At 33.4% G+C, this 22046-nt stretch overlaps 1 protein-coding gene across 1 annotated transcript in view; it reads left to right on the forward strand.

Annotated features, from left to right (window-relative positions):
- LOC126777554 (photoreceptor-specific nuclear receptor-like) overlaps window positions 1-22046 on the forward strand; it is a 42944-nt gene that overhangs the window by 9122 nt on the left and 11776 nt on the right. Inside the window, exons 2-5 of the mRNA XM_050500612.1 lie at window positions 1668-1793; window positions 2071-2185; window positions 8626-8729; window positions 20648-20762. Coding sequence (XP_050356569.1) covers window positions 1668-1793; window positions 2071-2185; window positions 8626-8729; window positions 20648-20762 — 460 coding nt within the window. The remainder of the gene's footprint in view (window positions 1-1667; window positions 1794-2070; window positions 2186-8625; window positions 8730-20647; window positions 20763-22046) is intronic.

A 22046-nucleotide genomic window follows, 5' to 3' on the forward strand; every position in this document is an offset into this window, starting at 1 on the left:
CATTCAGGCTGACGCAGGTACTTACCGGACACGGTTGTTTCGGTAAGTACCTGCACCGGATAGCGAGGCGGGAGGTGACACCCTCCTGCCATGAGTATGGTGCACCTTCGGACACAGCGTGCCACACTCTGATGGAGTGTGCCGCTTGGGGACCTCAGCGCCTGTCCCTAGCGGCCTTAGTCGGTGAAGACCTCTCGCTGCCGAGTGTGATAAACGCCATGCTTGGTAGTGAGAGGTGCTGGTTGGAGACGGTCTCCTTCTGCGAAAATTTTATGTCGCAGAAGGAGTGAGGAGAGTGAGGAGAGGGCCTCCGCTGACTCGCTTCGCCGAAGAAGACCGGGGAGAAGGCGTCGGCGCTATGCGCATCTTCTCCTCCCGCCCTAAGTGTTGCCGGGGTTAGGGGGTCTTTGTACCCTGAGAACCCCCTAGGATTTGGAGGCCTGCAGAGGCGGGCCAACCGTCGGGGCGTCACGGTAGTATGCGCAAGCGATCCCGTGACGCCCCTCGAAAAGGCGGTGTGGGTACCGCTGGTTTTTTAGTGGGTATTCCGGCGCATATTCGGCGCCGGCGAGTTCCACATACCCCCCCACTTCAAGTGGGGGAAACGCGTAAACGCGTTTTTCCAGCGAAAAAAAAAAAAAAATGTTGCTCATTCGCTAGTCCACCACCATGAAGAAAATTTTATTTTGATTAGTTCAATGATTTGCCATGCTCAGTTATCTTTGTAAAAGTAACAGCTTATATATATCCCATGACAAACTGAGCAAGGCCTTCTTTCCTCTTTAGAAGATGGGTTGTAGCTTATTCAGAATATCGAAATGGTGTTTAAAATAATGGTGTGTATATAAAATGTCAATAAATTGAATAAAAAAATAAATAAAAACTGATATAGAACTTATACAATACTTAACTAAACTATCCATCGCCGACGGAAAAAAGAAATATTGGTGTGTTTTCTGCACGAAGCTATCCCAATCCACATATTTAAATCTGTATATCTATCGTTGTGTGCTTAATACACATACATTGTGGAGCGGCAAACTTTCTCTCGAAATCAAAATTTCGAAAAATCGTTTAATGAAATTCCGATAAGAATACCGTAACAGCCTGTGAATGTCCCACTGCTGGGTTAAAGGCCTCCTCTCCTCTTTTTTGAGGAGAAGGTTTGGAGCTTATTCCACCACGCTGCTCCAATGCGGGTTGGTAGAATTCACATGTGGCAGAATTTCAGTGAAATTAGACACATGCAGGTTTCCTCACGATTTTTTCCTTCACCGTAAAGCACGAGATGAATTATAATCACAAATTAAGCACATGAAAATTCAGTGGTGCTTGCCCGGGTTTGAACCCACGATCATCGGTTAAGATTCACGCGTTCTTACCACTGGGCCATCTCGGCTTTGTAAAAGAAACGCATATTGCCTATAAATTCACTGTCTTCAAATTTTAAGACTATGTTTTTAGTTTTACTATAAGACTTGTATATATATACAGATGTGTGTTATTTTTTTTACTGTGTGAAATTTGTTAAATTGCTCTTTAAGTAAACTGTATGTTCTTTGAGTAATAATAAAGATTTTTAAACGGAATATCAATTCTAATATAAAACGTACTACTAAACCACTACAGCCAATATTCGTTACTAAAAACACACTTGTTTACAGGAGAAGACAGCACATCCCCACTGCGTTGGTCGCCCCCTACATCAGCAGCTCTTGTGGCAGCTGCTCTGGCACCACCTGCACTGAGGCCGTGGCTGCCAGATCCCCCCGTAAAGAAGACCAACCACTTGGGTAAGACAGGTTGGCAGCTTTTGTCAATTCAGGTTTGAAATATAATTCTAAATTAAAAAAAAAACTATTCCTTTACATTAAGCAAAAAATGTATTTTTTATAGCTTTTCAATGTGTATTGTACATAGCTTACAAAAAAACCTTTAGGAAAATCCTGTTAATCCTTACAGGAAACCCAGCAATACATAGCCCTCACCCAAGTTCAACATTTATTAGACCGGTTTTTTGTTTAAGTCATAAATATATGAACGTTCTCAATATTAATAATCATTTATCAGGTCTCGTCTGCGTGGTGTGCGGTGATACGAGCTCAGGCAAACATTACGGCATTCTGGCGTGCAATGGCTGCAGTGGATTTTTCAAACGTTCTGTCAGGCGGAAACTTATATACAGGTATAGTTATCGTTTGCATTCTAATTTTGTAAGCGAGCTTATGTGAGATTATTCGCATGGCCATTGTAGATAAGTATAGCTTTTAGACGAAGGCGTATTGGTATGCATCGTTCGATTTTAGATACGGCCCTTGTAAATAAAGTATATTATTCTCGCCTCATATTATGATGTTTTAGAAATATTTCTAGCAAGCTATAATCTGGTTGAATTGAACCACTCAATAATCATTCTCTTTTGAATGGTTTTTATTTTTGCCTGTATGGCACTGTTTGTTCTGCCAATATCACGTAGGAAATGTCTATTATATTTTCATCAATAACAATTTCAATAATAATTTTGCAGATATACATACTATTTAATAAAATTTACTCGTACAATAGTTTCCTTCGATTATTCATAAGCAAATAGTCCAGAATAGAAAATATAACAAATGTTAATGGAGAAAGTGTTTGAAATTAATTAATGGTGCCACATATGTGACATAATTCACGGTCTGTGACCGCAGCACAGACGGATACGCAGCACTTGTATCAATAACCAAAAAGCAATATTTGGTGAAATGCGTAACGTCTTCATTGTTGAAATTGGGCTACTGATTCATAAATGCTTTTGTTTTTGAATGTGTGTCATGATATTGCCTAATTCTTGGTAAATCGCCATCAATATTGACTACTTTTTTGGTGATTAAGAAATTTATTTTACAAATGTAGATCTTTGGAAACGCGTTATAGTAATTTCAAAGGTGTTTAGAATATTTATCAAACAGCTGAAATATATTTTCTCTCCCAAAATTATGTCTACCAATACACAAAAAGTTTTAAAAAACAAATTATATCCATAAGTTCAATAAAAACAACAACACAAAACATTATACCATTAATATTCCCGTAGCTAAAATATATATATCAAAACAGAAATCACCCTAAAATTAATTTACAATCAAGCATATCAAACAGTCCCGTAATCCCCATCAAAAACCTGCCACCAAATATGTTGCAGTCACATCTGTAAAGAAACGCTAAAATGACAATGGGGGAGACACCACTCGAATTAGATTCTGATCCACTTAATCCTCTTCGTGAATATTTCTAATTCTTCTTGCATCTGGGGTTTTGGTTATGTATGGTCGTAAGGATAGACTGAGCGGACAAAGATAAGGCTCCAGAAAAGATCGGTATATTCGTTTAGGATACCGGAGAACAAGAGAATGCCTTTGCAAAAAAGTTAATGTCTAGAAAAATTCAATTGAATATAAACCAATATCGATTGGTCGATACTTCAATACCAGATCTTGTTTTTACGAGACTTAAACCAAACTTATTATACTTATTATTCTGGTAACAATTAGTTTTTTATTGTCTCATATTTAATTCTATTATCAACTGATATACTGACAATTTTATTTTTTGACCAGTTATACTTATTAAGCATTTGACATAGAGTGGAACATGAAAAACTCTTTCATATATCTATATAAGTATGTATTTACAAAAGAAAAATAGTATATGTAGTATATCAGTTGTCTGGTTTCCATAGTACAGCTCTGCTTAGTTTGGGATCAGATGGCCGTGTGTGAATAAAGTCCCAGGATATTATTATTATTATTATTATTTGACAGGCCACTATACTCTGACTTATGATATGAATCTTCTCATCCTATACAATATATTTTTCTTCAATAAATTCAAAAGCTGTTATTTTAATCCTATATATTATTTAAGAAAGTAGTAGATGCATTACAAAATAATAAAATAATAGATTAAACGATTTAAAGTTCGATTTAAAGAAGTATAACGTTATACAATACAATTTGTAAGATTTCCGCTATTTCCTAACATATATACCCGAATACTTACACAAGCAATTTGATAAAATGTGAATTTAATTTTACACTAAAGCCCTGCAACGTAAGGGATCCTTACTGTGCACTTTTTATTCACAACAATTGAATTGTGTGCAGTTTCTCAAATCAAAATATGTTTAGTTGTAATAGCTATAACCTTTAGCAAGTTTTTAATTTAAGTATATTTTTTTTTTTTTTTATAGAATAGGAAGGCGGACGAGCATATGGGCCACCTGATGGTAAGTGGTCACCAACGCTCTTAGACATTAGCATTGTAAGAAATGTCAGCCATCGCTTACATATCCAATGCGCCACCAACCTTGGGAACTAAGATTTTATGTCTCTTGTGCCTGTAATTACACTGGCTCACTCACCCTTCAAACCGGAACACAACAATACCAAGTATTGCTGTTTTGCGGTAGAATATCTGATGAGTGGGTGGTACCTACCCAGACGAGCTTGCACAAAGCCCTACCACCAGTATACTTACTAGTAGGCAAGTATATAATTATAAGCCGAGGTGGCTCAGTGTTAAAACACGTGAAATTTACCCAAAGATACCGGGGTCAAATCCGGGCAAACACCACTGAGTTATCATGTACTTAATTTGTTATAATGTGCTCATAATTTGTCACGTGCTCGGTGACGTAAAACATGGTGAGGAATCCTGCATGTGTTATTCAACCTTCTTTTTTTTTAACGCTGGAGAAACGCGTTACGCGTTTCCCCCACGGGAACAGTGTGGGGGGTATGTGGGGCTCTCCGGTGTCCAAGGCGCCGAGTGCACCCTGAACATCGGAATACCCACTAAAAAACCAGCGGTACCCTTTCGTCTTAACGTGGAGCGGCACGGGATCGCTTTCGCATGCTACCGTGAAGTGTTATTCGCCCTGCGTGACCTAACCTATCCACCATGTAACCATCATTACAGACCATTACTTTTTATTTTAGATTAAACGAAAATACAGTTTTTTTACTATTTGAAAAAAGTACAACATAAATTGCATTTCTATTAAAAAATCTTCATTGAATTTTACATTCAATAAAATGACTATAAAAATCACAACGTAAGGGTAGATTCAGAGATAATATTAAAAACAGTTTAACATTTGGCCCTCTTCGGGCCCTATTCAATTAATGAAGCACCCGCTTTAATGTTATTAATATTGTGTATGCGCCCTTATGGTCAAGTGTGACATGTGGTTCTTTATCAGTAGCAAATTGATTTTTGGGTCTTTTTATTGCAACATTAAATCTATCTTTTAGCGAGCAGTGAACTATTTAATCCTTGTAAATTCGGTAGCTAATAAATAAATTGGTATTTAAGTAAAGAAAAAATACAAGATAAGGTTTTATCTATTTTTTATATTTTTAATTGGTTTTTTAAACATCATTTAGGTAATAAGGTTTTATTTTGTTATCATTAATAATTTTTTATTGTATTTATCAAGAATAATATGGTCATAAAGCTTTAATCAGGTCGTTACGAAGGTTTTGCGAAGGAAACTGCATTCGATCTTTTGTGATCGTTTTAGTTTAATATTTCACAGAGAGTTTTACCCGGATTGTTTTCATTAAAGTTATGTAGTCTTCCAAATTTTACAGAAAAGTCGGCGACAGCATATCAATGTTATCTTAGATTAAAAAAGGGGGAAAAACGACAATTGTCTTTAGTCGAACGATAACATATAAAGATCCAATAGATTGTTGTGTGTTTATATATCATTGTTTTATAAATAGCACCTAAAAACCCTTATTTTATATCATATATAAATGCTTAATACAAAAAAAATTACATCTTCGTTACTAATTATAAGAAACACTTTCTTTCTTATAACATTCACCCAATCGCTTAAGCTGCAATCGGAGTACCACAGGGTCGGTATTTGGTCCGTCACTATTCATTCTATACACGAAGCATTTTTTCCCTCCGAAAACCGATTGCAACAAATGTCAACCAACCTAAGCCTATTATGTGACGGATTACGTATAATGAAATATCTTTAATCTTGATTAGACTCCGTCCGCAGATTGTTGGCATTCACTTTGATTGAGTAGTTTTTCCTTTTGAGATGAGCCTGTTCGATTTGATTGCTTTTCCTTAATACTTTAGCTATGGAAATCTTAGGAAAATTATAATTCTAAGATATTAAGTATTTGATGTTTGATGTCATGTTTTTTGCGTAGGTTTTTATCGTTTCGTTATTTACATTTTGTTTGCAAAATTGTTTAATTATATATATTTATTATTGTATTTAATATTGTTAGAAATATTAAGAAATCAATATTTATTCTAAACCAACCAAAGTATTATAATTTCAAGGTAGTATTCCATGATATTATATATATTAAATAAAGTATTTTATGTTAATAATTGTGTTAAATAATAATAGCTTAGTAGAAGTCACGACATATTAAGATCATTCTCATACTATACGTTCAACGGATTTATCCGTTGAACGTATAGTATTAAGCCGAGATGGCCCAGTGGTAAGAACGCGTGAATCTTAACCGATGATCGTGGGTTCAAACCCAGGCAAGCACCACTGAATTTTCATGTGCTTAATTTGTGTTTATAATTCATCTCGTGCTTTAACGGTGAAGGAAAACATCGTGAGGAAACCTGCATGTGTCTAATTTCATTGAAATTCTGCCACATGTGTATTCTACCAACCCGCATTGGAGCAGCGTGGTGGAATAAGCTCCAAACCTTCTCCTCAAAAAGAGGAGAGGAGGCCTTAGCCCAGCAGTGGGACATTAACAGGCTGTTACTGTACTGTACTGTACGTTCAACGGATTTATCAATAAATGTTATTTTAGGGGTGATTAGTTAAACAAAGGCTATCTCTCTCTATCAAATTCTAAATCAACGTAAGAAAGAGAGAACTCAGTGTTTATCTAAACCGTAAAATACTCAATAATTATTGATAATGTGATAATAAAAAATTGATTGTGAATCAGCAAATAAAAAGCACGTTTCCTATCAAAATTCAAAGTGCCTGTTCATCAGTGTATGTAAATAAAGGAGCTTTCTATAAAAATATTTTTTTATAAGTATAAGAATTTTTTATTGTCCTTTACTATATCCCGGACACGTTGAATGCAAACTTAAATTTTATGATAATCGGTTGAGCAGTTAAGACGTGAAAGTGTAACAAACAAACAAACTCGCAATATTTTATTAGTTAAGACTAGATATGGTTTGAACCATTTGAACCGTGTTAATAAGCAAAACACGGATATTAAGCAACGACCGTAGGTTAAGCTGCACTGGATTTTTCAAATACTTTGGTTTAGCTTAAAATTCATTACTTAACCGGTTGTGAAGGGAAAAATCTTGAGAAAACCTTCTAAAGAAATTCTAAGATATTTCGCATTGAACCAGCGCGGGAAACTTCGTAATATATTACCATTCGTCCTGGTATCTATCTATCTGTATTCCAATGGCAATGGTATGGTAATGATAAACAAACCTGAGATTTACATATTCCAGGCGATGTAGAAAATAATATGATTTACTAATAGCTCAGTAATAACACGTATTACAAACAGTTCTTGATTAAAATATTTTTTATTTATTTATTTATTAAGGATCCCCAAAGGATACACACTTACGAGTACATTACATCGTGGAATAATATTTTAAAACATGTGTGCTCCTTTAATTAAAGGAGACCACAGCAAGCACATAAATAATGACTTAACAGAAATTAAAAAATATATACGAAATAAATGTTACATAATGGTATTCAATAAAAAACTTAGGAACTATAAAATATATAAACAATGGTTAAACTAAGACTAAATTGTGCAAAATGTATGTATGTTTTTAATGTAACACTATATATACCATCTAACTGTGTTTGCACTAATTTATTTCGAACAAGTCGTGTTTGCTTTTGAATAATTTTGCATCAATCTATACATGTTTTTAATTTTATGTACTAATTATATTATATATAGTATATTTTAATACCTATTCAAAAATAGCCTACAAACAAAAACTTTTTGTCGCAATTTGAATATGTTTTTTTAACTAAGTATATTTTTCATATGACAATTTCGTTGCTTAACAGTAGTGCTATTCTGTGAGAACTCAGTTCATTACTCATCCGTAAAATGTTGACAATCGACTTATGTTGATATACAACTATTTTGACGCGTGTATTCTTGAAATGTTATAATTATTACAAAAAGCCGAGATGGTAGGCCGAGAAGCCAGTGGTAAGAATGCGTGAATCTTAACCGATGGTCTTGGGTTTAAACCCGGCCAAGCACCACTGAATTTTCATGTGCTTAATTTCTGATTATAATTCATCTCGTGCTTTACGGTGAAGGAAAACATCGTGAAGAAACCTACATGTGTCTAATTTCACTGAAATTCTGCCACATGTGTATTCCACCAACCAGGTGGACTGGAGCAGCTCGGTGGAATAAGCTCCAAACCTTCTCCTCAAAAAGGGAGAGGAGGCCTTTAGCACAGCAGTGGGACATTCATGGGCTGTTAATTTATTAGGCTGTTATTTATTATTATTAGGCATTCAATGTCGAGTTATATACATATTAATGGCATGTTTCTCATTCGTTTCGTTAACAGATGTCAAGCTGGTACGGGAAGATGCGTGGTGGACAAGGCACATCGAAATCAATGTCAGGCTTGCCGGTTGAAGAAATGCCTCGCTATGGGTATGAATAAAGATGGTGAGTTCTTATTACTTTCTACATAAGTTAGGAACAATAAGTATGGAGACTATCCAATGTCAAAATAGACATTGGAAAGAAGAAGACACGGCATTGTTAAATTAATCACCCTTATAAATACAGCCGCAATTATTTAAGATAAAAAACAGCTGATTAAAAAGAGAAAAAAAAACTATATATCAAAATACAAAATAGATATAAAAAAATTTAACTATGATAATAATTGAATGTTGCAAAATCATTTATGTGATCAACAAATTGGTCTACCTTACAACTTGATGTTGATGATAAAGCCTCAATGATAGTTTCCGAATACGATTTATAAACTCGTATAGATTATAAAAGTCGCTTTCCGCATGCATTGGTTTATTCGCCAACTATTATATTCCGTACAATGAGTATATATATAAAACGATTGTTAAACAAACATAAAACGAAATAAGTCATTATTCCCACGCTTACATCACGTCATAACCTATCAAAACATGTCCGTCCAAAGCTAACAAATCTGAGCTGCCCACCCCGTCACACGCAGAATCAATTAGGCGTGGAGTTATTCGTTGAGACATGCTAGCAACCCTATTTGTTCTAACAACATAACTATTGAAATGAAATAGTAAGTAATGCCTTTTGTGATTTTATTGACAAAAATGTTATTAGTTTTGATTGTTTAATGGTATAGAGGAAATTATGTTTAACATTGCGAGCGGTGGTAGATTTACCATTAGGTAGCCCATTTGCCTGTTCACTTTCTTTTATAAGGACAAGTAATACAATCAATGGAGCTAACGTTAACTCTTCATTTATTTATTAATCTTACTTTGTACTCCTGGTATATAATAATATATACAAATACAAAAATCGAAATGTCTATCTGTGATTTCAAAATAACTACTTATTTTTGAGTTAATAAGGCTATTTGCGAGTTAATAAAACTAAAACAAGCATATTTTTACCTACTACTACGATTACCGCTGCTAACTAATAATTTAAATATTTTATTTATGTACCTAATTAGAATACCAATAATAATAATAATACAATTAAATGAAATACAATTAGAATAGAATAGATTTTGAATGATTTCGTCAAATTTAATTCAACGCTGGCGAAGATGCAGGTTTTTCTATTGTATTAATAAAAAAAAGTCACTAACACGAGTGAAAAGTGAGTAGTGAAGTGCGAGTAAGTAAAAAATAATTGACAAATCTTTAAAAAAATTTTTTAACGTAGTTCAAAACCGACGCACTCACAGCCTCTATAAACTGCATGCATTAAATTATTACACCAAAACCATTCATCTAAACTAAACTAACAATCGTATGCGCGACTTAACCGGAATTTTTAAAACAATTTTTTTAGGGTTGAAAAGCCCTAATTTGTATACAGGCGGTCGCGGGCACGTGGCGACGCGTGGCTGAACACGTTTACTAAGCCCCTGCTATCATCTAAAACATTTTACCATTGCATATTATCTTACGAAGCTAGTTATTGAATGAATTGAATATATTATTTTAAAAAATTCGAAGACCCTTGGAAAGTAAACGCAATATTTTTATTTAAGGGCCGAGATGGCTTCACATGTCAATGTTTACCGAAGATTGCGAATCAAACCCGGGCAAGCTTGGCAGCAATAAATAACTCTTCATGTGCTTAATTTGTGTTTTTAATTCATCTCTCGCTCGACATTAAATTGTGAGGACCTGCATGTCTGCTGTTGGATGTAATTCTGCCACATATGTACCCACTTTTTTTTTTATTTTAACCTTAATCACCAATGGGACTAATGATTTTTCGCCTATAAAACGTTTGTAAAGTTATTAATATAAACATAGTAGATAAACACAAAAGCACTGTGAAGAGAAATAAAATCAAAGTTAAAATGCTAAGACAGTAAATTAAATTAAATTCTTAGCTTAATGGTTTTTAGTTGTGGCAGCAGTGCACAAAATAATACTTTAAAATGCTTGCAACACACACATGACAGGTGTCAGGTGTGTCACCTTTTTGCGTCAGAACCTTGTCATCCAAACGTTATATTTCAAAACTTTGCGCTTAAATTCGACATCCAAAGATATTTCCCTTCAAAGACAATAAGAATAATTGCAAATATATTTTAATTTAAACGATTTTACTTAATAACACAATTTTATATATGTAAAGATCCAAGACAATTAACGAATGAATTTATAAAAACGGAATTTTAAATCGCAATCCGCAATACCCTTGAGCTGTATTTAATAAGTCGATCCACGCCTTCATTATAATGAACGCAACATTCCCACAAATACAGATAATTAAGCAAAAACTACAAAGCAACGCCTCCAGCGGTTCACGCTTTACATTCAAATGAGCGCCCCCTGTTGGGCGCTAGGGACAGTTGACCACATCCCTATTAATTTAGATATTTTCAAATTTGTGGCTAACGAATATTAGAACCGCATTAACGTTATAATTAATTATGCAATAATTTAATTTATTATCAATTGCTATTTAGTTTTGTTAATTCGAATAAACGACATTTTGTTTTAGACGATGTACCGATAATATACAATCTACTAATCAATAACGATTACGATACGTTCCCGATTTAATTCCAATCGAACTTGGACTATTCCATATTTATTCCGATCGGCAGCGAACCGAAATGTTGTTAACATGTACCGTTATGTTAAAACCAAACATTTATGCCAATAGTTGATAATTAAGTTAAAGAATAGGAAAACTGATAAACGGCGACGATCACGCTTCGATTCGATTGCGATAAACTGACAATTTGTTAGAAAAATTGGGCCTCTGTATTATGCTATCACTTAGCTATCCGTACGTATTCAAATCTTCTCTTTCCATTACAGGTTTTTCGAATTTATTACAAAGTTTACCTTCTCTTTTTTATATTAATTAAGAAGGAATATAGTCGAGATGGCCCTGTGGTAAGAACGCGTGAATCTTAAACGATAATCGTAGGTTCAAACCCGGGCAAGCACCACTGAATTTTCATGTGCTTAATTTGTAATTATAATTCATCTCGTGCTTCGGTGAAGGAGAACATTGTGAGGAATCCTGCATGTGTCTAATTTCACTGAAATTCTGCCACATGTCCACCACCACCATCCACCAACCCCCATTGGAGCAGCGTGGTGGAATAAGCTACCTTCTCCACAAAAAGGGAGAGGAGGCCTTAGCCCAGCAGTGGGACATTCACAGGTTGTTACTGAAGAAGGAATATTTTTTAAAAGGAGGGATTCAGTTTAGCACTTTTTCTGTTGATGAATTTTCAACAGATAAAGTAACCTTACCATAATAGCTTAAATATTTTGAAAGTTGGCAAGTATTTTTATTGTTTACACTCCCAACTTCCAAACCTTGGAAAGCACGTGAAGCCGTTGGTTGTAGACGGCGCGTAGGATGCCGTAGTCCCATAGTCGTATCGGATATTCAGTCTGTATTATTGTCACTATATATACTTATTCTTGCTTATATATAACTTTCCATTTATTTAACATTTAGATCTTTGAAACCATAAACAATTATGTAGTGAGTGAGACAGAGAGTACTATGTAATGATTCGTATCGGTTAAGAGTGACGGAATAGAGCGCACTTCGTTCAAATTTATATTCAATAATATGTCCAGTGCAGTTGTTGTCTTCTTTGATAATGCCGCCGAAGCCGGAATGCTTCAGGAGGATATCATCATAATTTGAACGAACCTAAACTCACTCACGGTTACGGTACTCGGTACATCATTTATATACATTTCTTTTGGTTAATATGAAATATATGTGTAATAAAGTAAACAGCTTATACCGAATTAATGTAATGAATTTTGTGCACTAAGACGTTTTATTTATGCTCACTTACCCTTTAAACCAGAACACAACAATACCAAGAACTGCTGTTTTGTGGTAGAATATCACGTGGATATTACTACGTGAATATTTCGACGTAGTATTTTTTTTAATTTATGACAGTTCGTGGAGACTGTCACTGTCGCTGTTATTAATTCAGACAAAAACTTGAGTTTTTAAGTTAAGTTATTTGTATTTATAATACACTAGTTTTCGTCCGCGGCTCCGTCCCCTTGACAAAGATACGGGGTAGGTGTTGAGTATAAAAAAAGAAGCTTATGTCTTTAATTGGGGCTCAAGCTTGCTTCATACAAAACTGCATTAAATTCGGTTCAGTAGTTTAGCTGTGAAAGCGTAACATACAGATAGAGCTATTTTGACATTTATAATAATAGTATAGATTAGCGTAGATTTCGGTGGTGAAGAAAAATATCGTCAGTAAAATACCTTGGACTTAAAAGCCCGTACGTTATGTTTCTTATAATAATTACCTCGTTCATAAATACTTAACTGTAAACGTAACTCGTTAAATTGGTAGCAACCTTAATGAACGTAGAGTCGTTTGACAAGCATCAGGACCCGAAGTAATGAGATTGTCGCGACGTCTCAAAGTAACAGAATTAAGTTTTCCTTTTCACGCGAGTCGGGAGCAAAATAATGCGAAGCTTAAAGCAATAAAGTCCCTCACTCTAACTCTTAATGCAGAATTTAAAGTGGATTGGAAATGGCATCGGATTTTGTATTTTTTAACTCTACGATCTCTATCTATCTCTTTTATTCTTTGATTTCTGGTAAGTTTTATGTATAAGGTGATAAGTCACAAATTTGTAACTTTATAGAAATTAGCATTAAAGTTACAATTCTGATTTTGCAAATATTTGAACTTATGCGTGATTCTGAGATACAAATACGATGCTGCGAGATAGATAGTGTTTATCGAGGAGAAATTAAGTAAAGCTCATAAAAATAGATTTATTAATAAAAAATACGAACTTAACATTTATACCAAGGTCATGTGATAACCTTCATCCATTCGTGTCTTTAATTATTAAATTTACATAAATAGAATAATGAATCCCGTCCCCGAACCTGCCACCTTTTTTAAATCATCGGGATGGATGCGGACTAGACAAGATCGGGATGGTTGGCGTTCTATGGGGGAGGCTTTCGTCCAGCAGTGGACGGCAAAAGGCTGAAAAAAAAAGAATAATGAATAGTATGCTTCACCAAAGGTGCTATGTAAGCATCGAAAATTGACAATCAAAATTTTGGTATTTGTTTTTAATTGCTTACTTCCATTGTCTTGCAAAATACATACGTCAATCCGATAAGCATGCGTCTGAACTCTTTTCTTGAATAATGAAAGAGATAGAGAGAGTATTGTCTATTCGTACACACTTATGCATTGTATAAATATTATGTCCTGCGCATTAATCTATTTTCCTTTGAGAATTGATGTATGCGCTTGACCGAAATCGGTCAGGAGAACATCACTTATTTTATAAATGCCTTTATGAATATTATAGTTCTCCTTTATGTGTATATATATTTATAATAACATTATATAAAGCTAACCAAAAATGGTCCTTAAAGCCAACTAAAATAAAGTTGATTTTGATTACAATTTTTTATCTGTGCTACGTTTGTAGCACGATACCACTTCTACGGTACTTTTTCTAGCCACCCGCTGGGTTACGCTGGTACACAGCTTTCATTATGCCAGCACGATATCTTTTTGTCAGTTTCTTTTCGTGTTCAATTGGATCAATGTTTCATTGTTCAAGTTATGGTAATTCTGGAATGGAGTTTGATCGGCAATGTTTGTTTACTGTTCTCAAATTGAGTTACAAATTTCAAAACGAACGTCTTTTGTTTTTATTAAAATTAGATGACTCAGAGGAGTTTTTAAGCAAAGACACAAATCCCTGCAACCTTCATTATAATAATTCAGTTTTTTGTTTTTTTTTTTAGAAATAATATTGAATTAAATATAGTAGTGTATCTTACCTTTATGTTTTTATGATAGCCTGGTACCTCAGTTGAGTAACGACAATGCGATGTTTTTTTATTTGTAATATATTGAAAATAGAAAATAATAAACTTCTAATGGGATTCAAAATATTACAATTAAAAAACGGATGAATTTTATGGCTAAAGATTTACTTCGGGCCGATTTCGGCCATGATAGAATTAGTATAAGTCGTAATATTTTATTATTAAGAATTAAGAAATGTCGTCATTGGGACGTTATTTTTCTATTGCACCTCAATGAATCTTCTAGTCAATAGCCAGCCCATATAAATGTACTACATATATATAAATATATTTGTACACTATATAGTTTACAAGTGCGTGCGTAAACGAGTTTTTCGTCGTGCATTAGGTATTCTTTCACTCTCATTATACGGTGAGATGTCAAAACAACGGCTTTACTTGTTTGCCGAGACGCACGAGCATGGAACCTGTCATTTACCAAACTCCAGCACCAGGCATTAATAAATATTATAATCTGTTGAAGTGCAATAAAATTAATTTATATTTTATAAAATATAATAATGAAAAATCAAAAATGTATCTAAATTTTAGTTTTGTTAATATGGAAAGTTATATAAGATATAGGTTTCGTATTTTAAATTTAATTTATAAAATTAAACGCTAATGGTTTTACTTTAGATTTTAATCCACCATCATTTGTCTATCTTAGGAATGTGGCATCGTGAAGACAAATCTTCGAAGCTATTATTAAAACAGATACAAAAATTATCTTCATAACAAATGAAAATTTTGAGTTGATAAACTAAGTATTATTATGCGAAAATGATTATTTGTGGCGCTTTTAAGGCTTACTATTCAACTGATCATCGTTAAATTTTGCAAACACGTTGTCAGGGGTACAGATCACACACACGAACTGTAGACGGGGGCGGAAATTATGACAAAATATACTTTTAACTATTTAATGAAAAAACATAAATTTTATAAAAAAAAAAGAATTGTATGCTATTATTTTCTCGATTATTGACGTTTTTTTAGTTTGTTTACTCGTCAAAAGCGCAGTGGTTTACAAAACAACCAGTGATGTAAAGACCGCAAGTTCGATGCTGACCCCTTGAGCTATTGTCGTCTCACTCCTAACATAAGCTGTACGTGTGTTCTGTTTAATTGCTGTTTTAAATATGAATATATATAATACCATATTAAAACGTCATCGTTATTCTTTAAAAAAACAGATTCTTGTGTACCAGTTATGAGGACATTTTACCTCGTATGTTTATTTTGTTTACGGAAATTATTGTATTAACGTACTTTGCAAGTTAAAGAATATTTTTTTAATAGAAAAATCTATATTAAATAAATGTTTACATTGAAAAAAGTGCAGGACCAAATTTTTCTAAGAACAATAACGGAGTAAACGCCATTATTTTCTGTCAAAGGTAAAACTTGTGGGTATTGTATATTTATAAACGATCGCGACCGTACCCGAAATCCAACGTCGCGTACCCTAACACTTAACTGTTTATACCCGAGTTAAAGCTTTAGACACTGATTAATGCGATTTTAATCCTAGCATTAAACCCCCAAAATCCGACCGTATTAATCGCCTATCTCACCCATTACATTCAAATATGAACTCTATCGGCTTAAAAAATAAATGCGATATTCAATTAACAATAATACCTCGCAATCAAAGCGACAGATTTCTAACTTTTAAGCTGAACAAGTATGAGTTCAAATTCAAAAGGCTTAGGGTCGTGTTTTCAACTGTCAAAATATAAATACACCGTCTAAAATTTAACGAATTTCAATCTTAAATCAAGGTCAGAGAGCTGAAATTACGTTGAGTTTGGTTTCCGGAATCAATAACCACTAAAGTTGGATCAGCGAAGGCAGTGACTAAAAGGGATAAAGTGACTAGTTTTGCGTATGAGTAAAAGAGATAGCCATATTTTATTTAGGATTGCTTGAAATGGATTTAGGGATGTGAAACAGATGAGGCTCGCACCTGATCCTCTTGATTTTATTCTTCAATTATGACTTGACTCAAAGGGTAATTTTATTTTTAGTTCGCTTCATTTTATTTTTGCATTTAATAGATAGCATTTTATTTTGCTATCATTTCATCATACGGTAGGTAGAGAAGATTATTTATTTACATTTATAATATAATTATGATAACACGGATAACTAAGTATAAGTAAGTTAAAGGAAAAATAAATGAATAATAAAAAAAAGTTACGCTATTTTTATTCATTAAAATTTTCTAATTATTAACAATAATTTTGTTAGGTTTTTTAGGTGAGATAATTCTTAGCGTCATCATTATTATTTTTTATAATAAATAATATTAATTTACATAATATAATAAATACCTAGGTCGTACACTGTTGATTCGTTACTAATTTTATATATATATATATTGTACCCTATATGTAAATAAGTACCTAATAAGTACGTAAAAGGTAAACGTAGTCACAAGAAGATCGAATGACAAATCCCTTTTCACTCGTTCAGGAATTTAAATCATCCGTCTCTTTCCCGCGGAAGTGTGACCTCAAAGATGGCTGCGGCCGGATATGGGAGGGGCTTTTGATTTATAGTGGGGAGATAGTGCGCGTGTGTAGGTTAACTATTATATTTGTGGTTACGTTTTACGATTGATTAAAATTGCAACGTGATTGATGCGGTTAAAAATTTTCATTCAATCGTTACGAACGAATGACGCAACAAAATCAAAATAAACTTTTTTCAATCAGCTAATAAAAGCACTTTTGAAAGTTAAAAAATTAAAATATGCAAACGGCTTGGAATGAAAAAACATGTTGATTAGAACAAACCAGAAACTAAATAGTTTTGAAAATTTCATTGATCATATTACTTGTAATAATAATATACAAGGAATATCCACTGTGAATGTCCCACTGCTGGGCTAAGGTCTCCTCTCCCCCTTTTTGAGGAGAAGGTTTAAAGCTAATTCCACCACGCTGCTCCAATGCAGGTTCGTGGAATACACATGTGGCAGAATTTCAGTGAAATTAGACGCATACAGGTTTCCTCACGATGTTTTTCTCAGCGTCAAGCACGATATGAATTATAATCACAAACTAAGCATATGAAAATTCGGTGGTGCTAGCCCGGGTTTAAATCCACGATCATCGATTAAGATTCACGCGTTCACCACTAGGCCTTCCCGGTGAAAATAAAAGCCTTTCAATTTCCCACTGCTTGGCTAAGATCTCATTTCATGAGGTAGAATTTCTATAACATTAGACACGTGCAGGTTTTCTCAAGATGTTTACCTTCAGCACCGAGTACGAGATGAATTATGAGCACATGGTTCTGGAACTCGCCTCGGTTTGAACTTACTTGGTAAATCTATTGTCATAAGCACATTTGATTCTAATTTTAAATAGTCTTAAAAATTTTACGTAACCAGAATTCTGATTTTAAAAAATTCGAAATATATTCTCAACAAATAATAACTCAATTGAACTGATAAATTCAAGAGTGAATTTTTAAATAATTAAAAATTTTGGCAATTTATTAAAAATGTGATACCACTTTTTGTATTATTCATATCTAAACTAATATTATAAATGCAAAATTCTGTATATTATGCTCTCACGGCTAAGCCACTGAACAGAATTTGATCACATTTAGTATGAAGCAAGCTTGAACTAAGGAAGAACGTAGATAATTTTTTTATACCTAACCTATGTCATTCTCAACACGGATGTAAAACCGCGGACAATAACTATTATTGTTTATGTTAGGATTTACAATTAGAAATAATTGGTAATAAAAAAATCACCATGTTAATGGAAATGAAAATTAAATATATTTTGTACATGATGCTATCTATCGGAGTTCAGCGAAGGCGATCGACAGCCGAGGCAATAAAATCAAATGGAAGCCTTATGCCCCGACATGGGGACGACTGAGGGAGGCTGCGAATACTCTGACAGAAAACCTTGTATACGGTCAAATTAAATTACGTACATTTTATTTCAATCTATTTATCTTAAGAGCTCATTTTATACATTTATTTTCATCAAAATATTGCTACCACAAATATTTATCAATGGATGTTTTTATGTAATAAAATAATAATGTTATAACAGAAAAAATTTAGACGATATGTTTAAAAAAGGAATAAAAAACATAACACTCCAAATAAAAACATGTACTTCATAGCTAAATTATTAGGATGAAATATTGTTTGTCTAATGACTATTTTATAATAGTATAGGGAAAAAAATCAAGGCAATTTTCGACACAGTGCCAATAGTTTTTATCATAGCACCCTTCACCACAGGACTTTATTCCGCGTACGTATAACTCGTGACCTTTATTCTGAGGTTTTCTTCTACCATAATATGATATGTTTAAAAGTCGCTTGCACATACATATACACACATACATGCAACACATTTACAATTTCGTTGTTGCAAATAGCTAAAGATAATTAATCAAGACTAAATCTATTACCAAGAGAGCTATCTGCTTGCTTACACCTTAAATATAAAATAAATATTAAAACTTAAATTTGAGAGATGAGATTCATAGAAGACATACTTGTGATTGGATTTAATCCTTTTTGCGTGAAAACGATACGTTTGAATGAACTCACTCAAATTGTTTACTCATTTCGTCAAAAAAGTATCATTTCACTCAGCCCCGTATTTATGTCTAGGGCTACAAGGCATTTATGGGGCCTCACCAGCTTAGCGGTCCCACCTACCCAAAAATTATATACTTTCATTGTAACCACTTCGAATTTGGGGGCCTCAAATATCAAAATGTCCAAGGCCTTATTTTTAATACTAATATTTACCTATTTCCTTAGAATTCATTTGGCTACGTGAATTTTAACCGCAGATTGAGGATTTAATTCCAGCTAAGCGTTACATATTTTATATGTGCTTAATTTGTGTTTATAATAATAATTAAGGAAAATATCTTAACAAAACATACGTTATGTGATACTCTGCCACATGCTACATGGAAATGTAACACTTTCATTTTATTTACGAAACCAAATCAAATCAAAATCCTTTATTCTTTTTTTAATAAGTAGGTGGACGAGTATATGGGTCACCTGATTGTAAATTACCAACGCCCATAAACATTGCCATTGTAAGCATATATAACCATCGCTTACATCGCAAATGCGCCACCAACATTGGGAACTAAGATATTATATCCCTTATGCCTGTATTTAGACTGGCTCACTACCCTTCAAACCGGAACACTACAATACCAAGTACTACTATTTTGCGGTAGAATATCTGATGAGTGGGTGGTATCTACCCAGTACCCAAATACCGTGACGAATACAACCCATAAAGAATATATAAGTATTTGTTATTATAACTTATAATAAAATAATAATAACTGTTCTTTTAGAATAATTTTCTGCTATTATAGAAAAGAAAATATCGTCTAAAACGCCACATACCAGTTGTTATATAATAGCGGTCGACTTACGTCGCGCGTCGTGCGATGTCGGGGGTCGGGTGACTGCCTATTGCTTTATTTTGTGAGCTACGTGACTGTACTTGATATTTTATACCTTAAAGAACCTTCTGGAATAATAATACCAATTTCTGGATCCAATTTAAACTTTATATATGTATTTTATTCTTTTGATGATATTTAATTTGTTTGTTTTTTTTATATTGAGACGAGATTAGTTGCTTTATTGTTAAATAAAATAGGTAGTTTTTCGGTTCGCCTCCAATTTTAATTTATTACATGCTACATGTAATGTATATATATATATATATATATATATATATATTATTTTCTTAACAATATGTAAAAAGATAAAACTTTACATTTAATAGTTAATGCTCCTGATAATAGATTTTAGTTACCTACCCGCTTTCATTTTACGTACAAATCAGTGCGTAACATGTCATGTAACCAAATTGGTTATCTATTGGTCATGTTGATACACTAATTGGTGTTGGCACGAACATTGGACATAAAATGCGGAGCGTATATACATGTATCCTTTAATGTTAAACATTGTAAGGGTATTTTAATATTATTTGTATTTAATTTAATAGCTGTTCAAAACGAGCGTCAGCCGAGAAACACCGCCACCATCAGGCCGGAGGCTTTGAGAGACATGGACCAAGAGAGAGCTCTACGTGAGGCGGCTGTTGCTGTTGGTGTTTTTGGGTAAGTGTGAATTATTGCTCCAAATAAGTTTAAACGCGAAATATGACGTTTGAGGATGTTCTTAGAAACGTGCAACCTGTATTAAGCAGTTGGTACTTTGCTATTATAAAACTAAATGTAGAATGTCTGGTAACAATTATTTATTATCGTAAAGTTATGCTTGGATGTGTACTGGGTATTAGTTGGTAACAATTTTTCCCCTGATGACTTACAGCTAGATCGATTTATCAATAATGCGAAATTTTGATGCGAAACAAAACAAATACTACTACTAACCAGTTATAACCGGTTAAATCTGGATTGGGATAATGGAATTGGGTATATATTTTCAGTATAAACATTCATAAGTCGTTAATTGCTAATATATCTTAGCAACTGTGAACTGCAGACTTGTAGTAGGGCTACACTTATTCCATTTTAATAAAGTAGTTAATCGTACGATAATAATTCAATTTGTAATTGATTCATATTACACGGTGTGCAATAGTCGTTTATAAGCTTTCGTGTGCGGGTCACTGGGAATGTTTACCATATGGGTATATTTTTGGACCTTGCAGATCAGCATTATATCTCACAAATAAATCAATCAACAATCGACCAATTAATAAAAATTATTGGACTTTGTGTCTAAGTATAAAGTAAAGAGAAAATATTCTTCAAAACAATTGATTCGCCATAAAAATCATGACGATTCTGTTCCAAAAATATATTTAAAGTGTAATGTTTAAAACGTTTATATTAAAACACTTTCAAAGGATCGCTATTCTTTGACTCCTCTTTCGGAAACGCAGTCGCACATTTGTCAACTGTTCTGGAAACGCGTTCCGTTTCTTTGTGTTACCTTCAATAGGATAATCACGTTGTTATGTCTGTGAGACGAAAAATTCGCGTTGAACATTTATTACGAACTATTTAAATAAATATTAAACACATAATTAGACATAATAGAAAGTTGAATAGAATGAAAAAATACAATCTCTTATAATAATTGGTTAAAAAATATGGAACAACGTATGTTCCAAGTCACCTATTTATTGTTGACTTAAAAATTAAAACCTTATAAAAATACAAAATATGCAAAACCAAGTGAGTTCACGATTTCGTGTACCGTGTTTTAGTTGAACATGGAAAGCAAATTTAGTACTTTTTTAAATAGACATATTCCATTATAGTTACATAAAATAAAATACGTTCAATCAGAAAATACGAAGTCTATTTCAATAATATAAAATATACCGAGGTATTTAAATAAGTGGAGTGTTATAAATATAATGTCCTTATTAT

The sequence above is a fragment of the Nymphalis io genome, chromosome 23 (assembly GCF_905147045.1).
Source record: "Nymphalis io chromosome 23, ilAglIoxx1.1, whole genome shotgun sequence".
Lineage (NCBI taxonomy): Eukaryota > Metazoa > Arthropoda > Insecta > Lepidoptera > Nymphalidae > Nymphalis > Nymphalis io.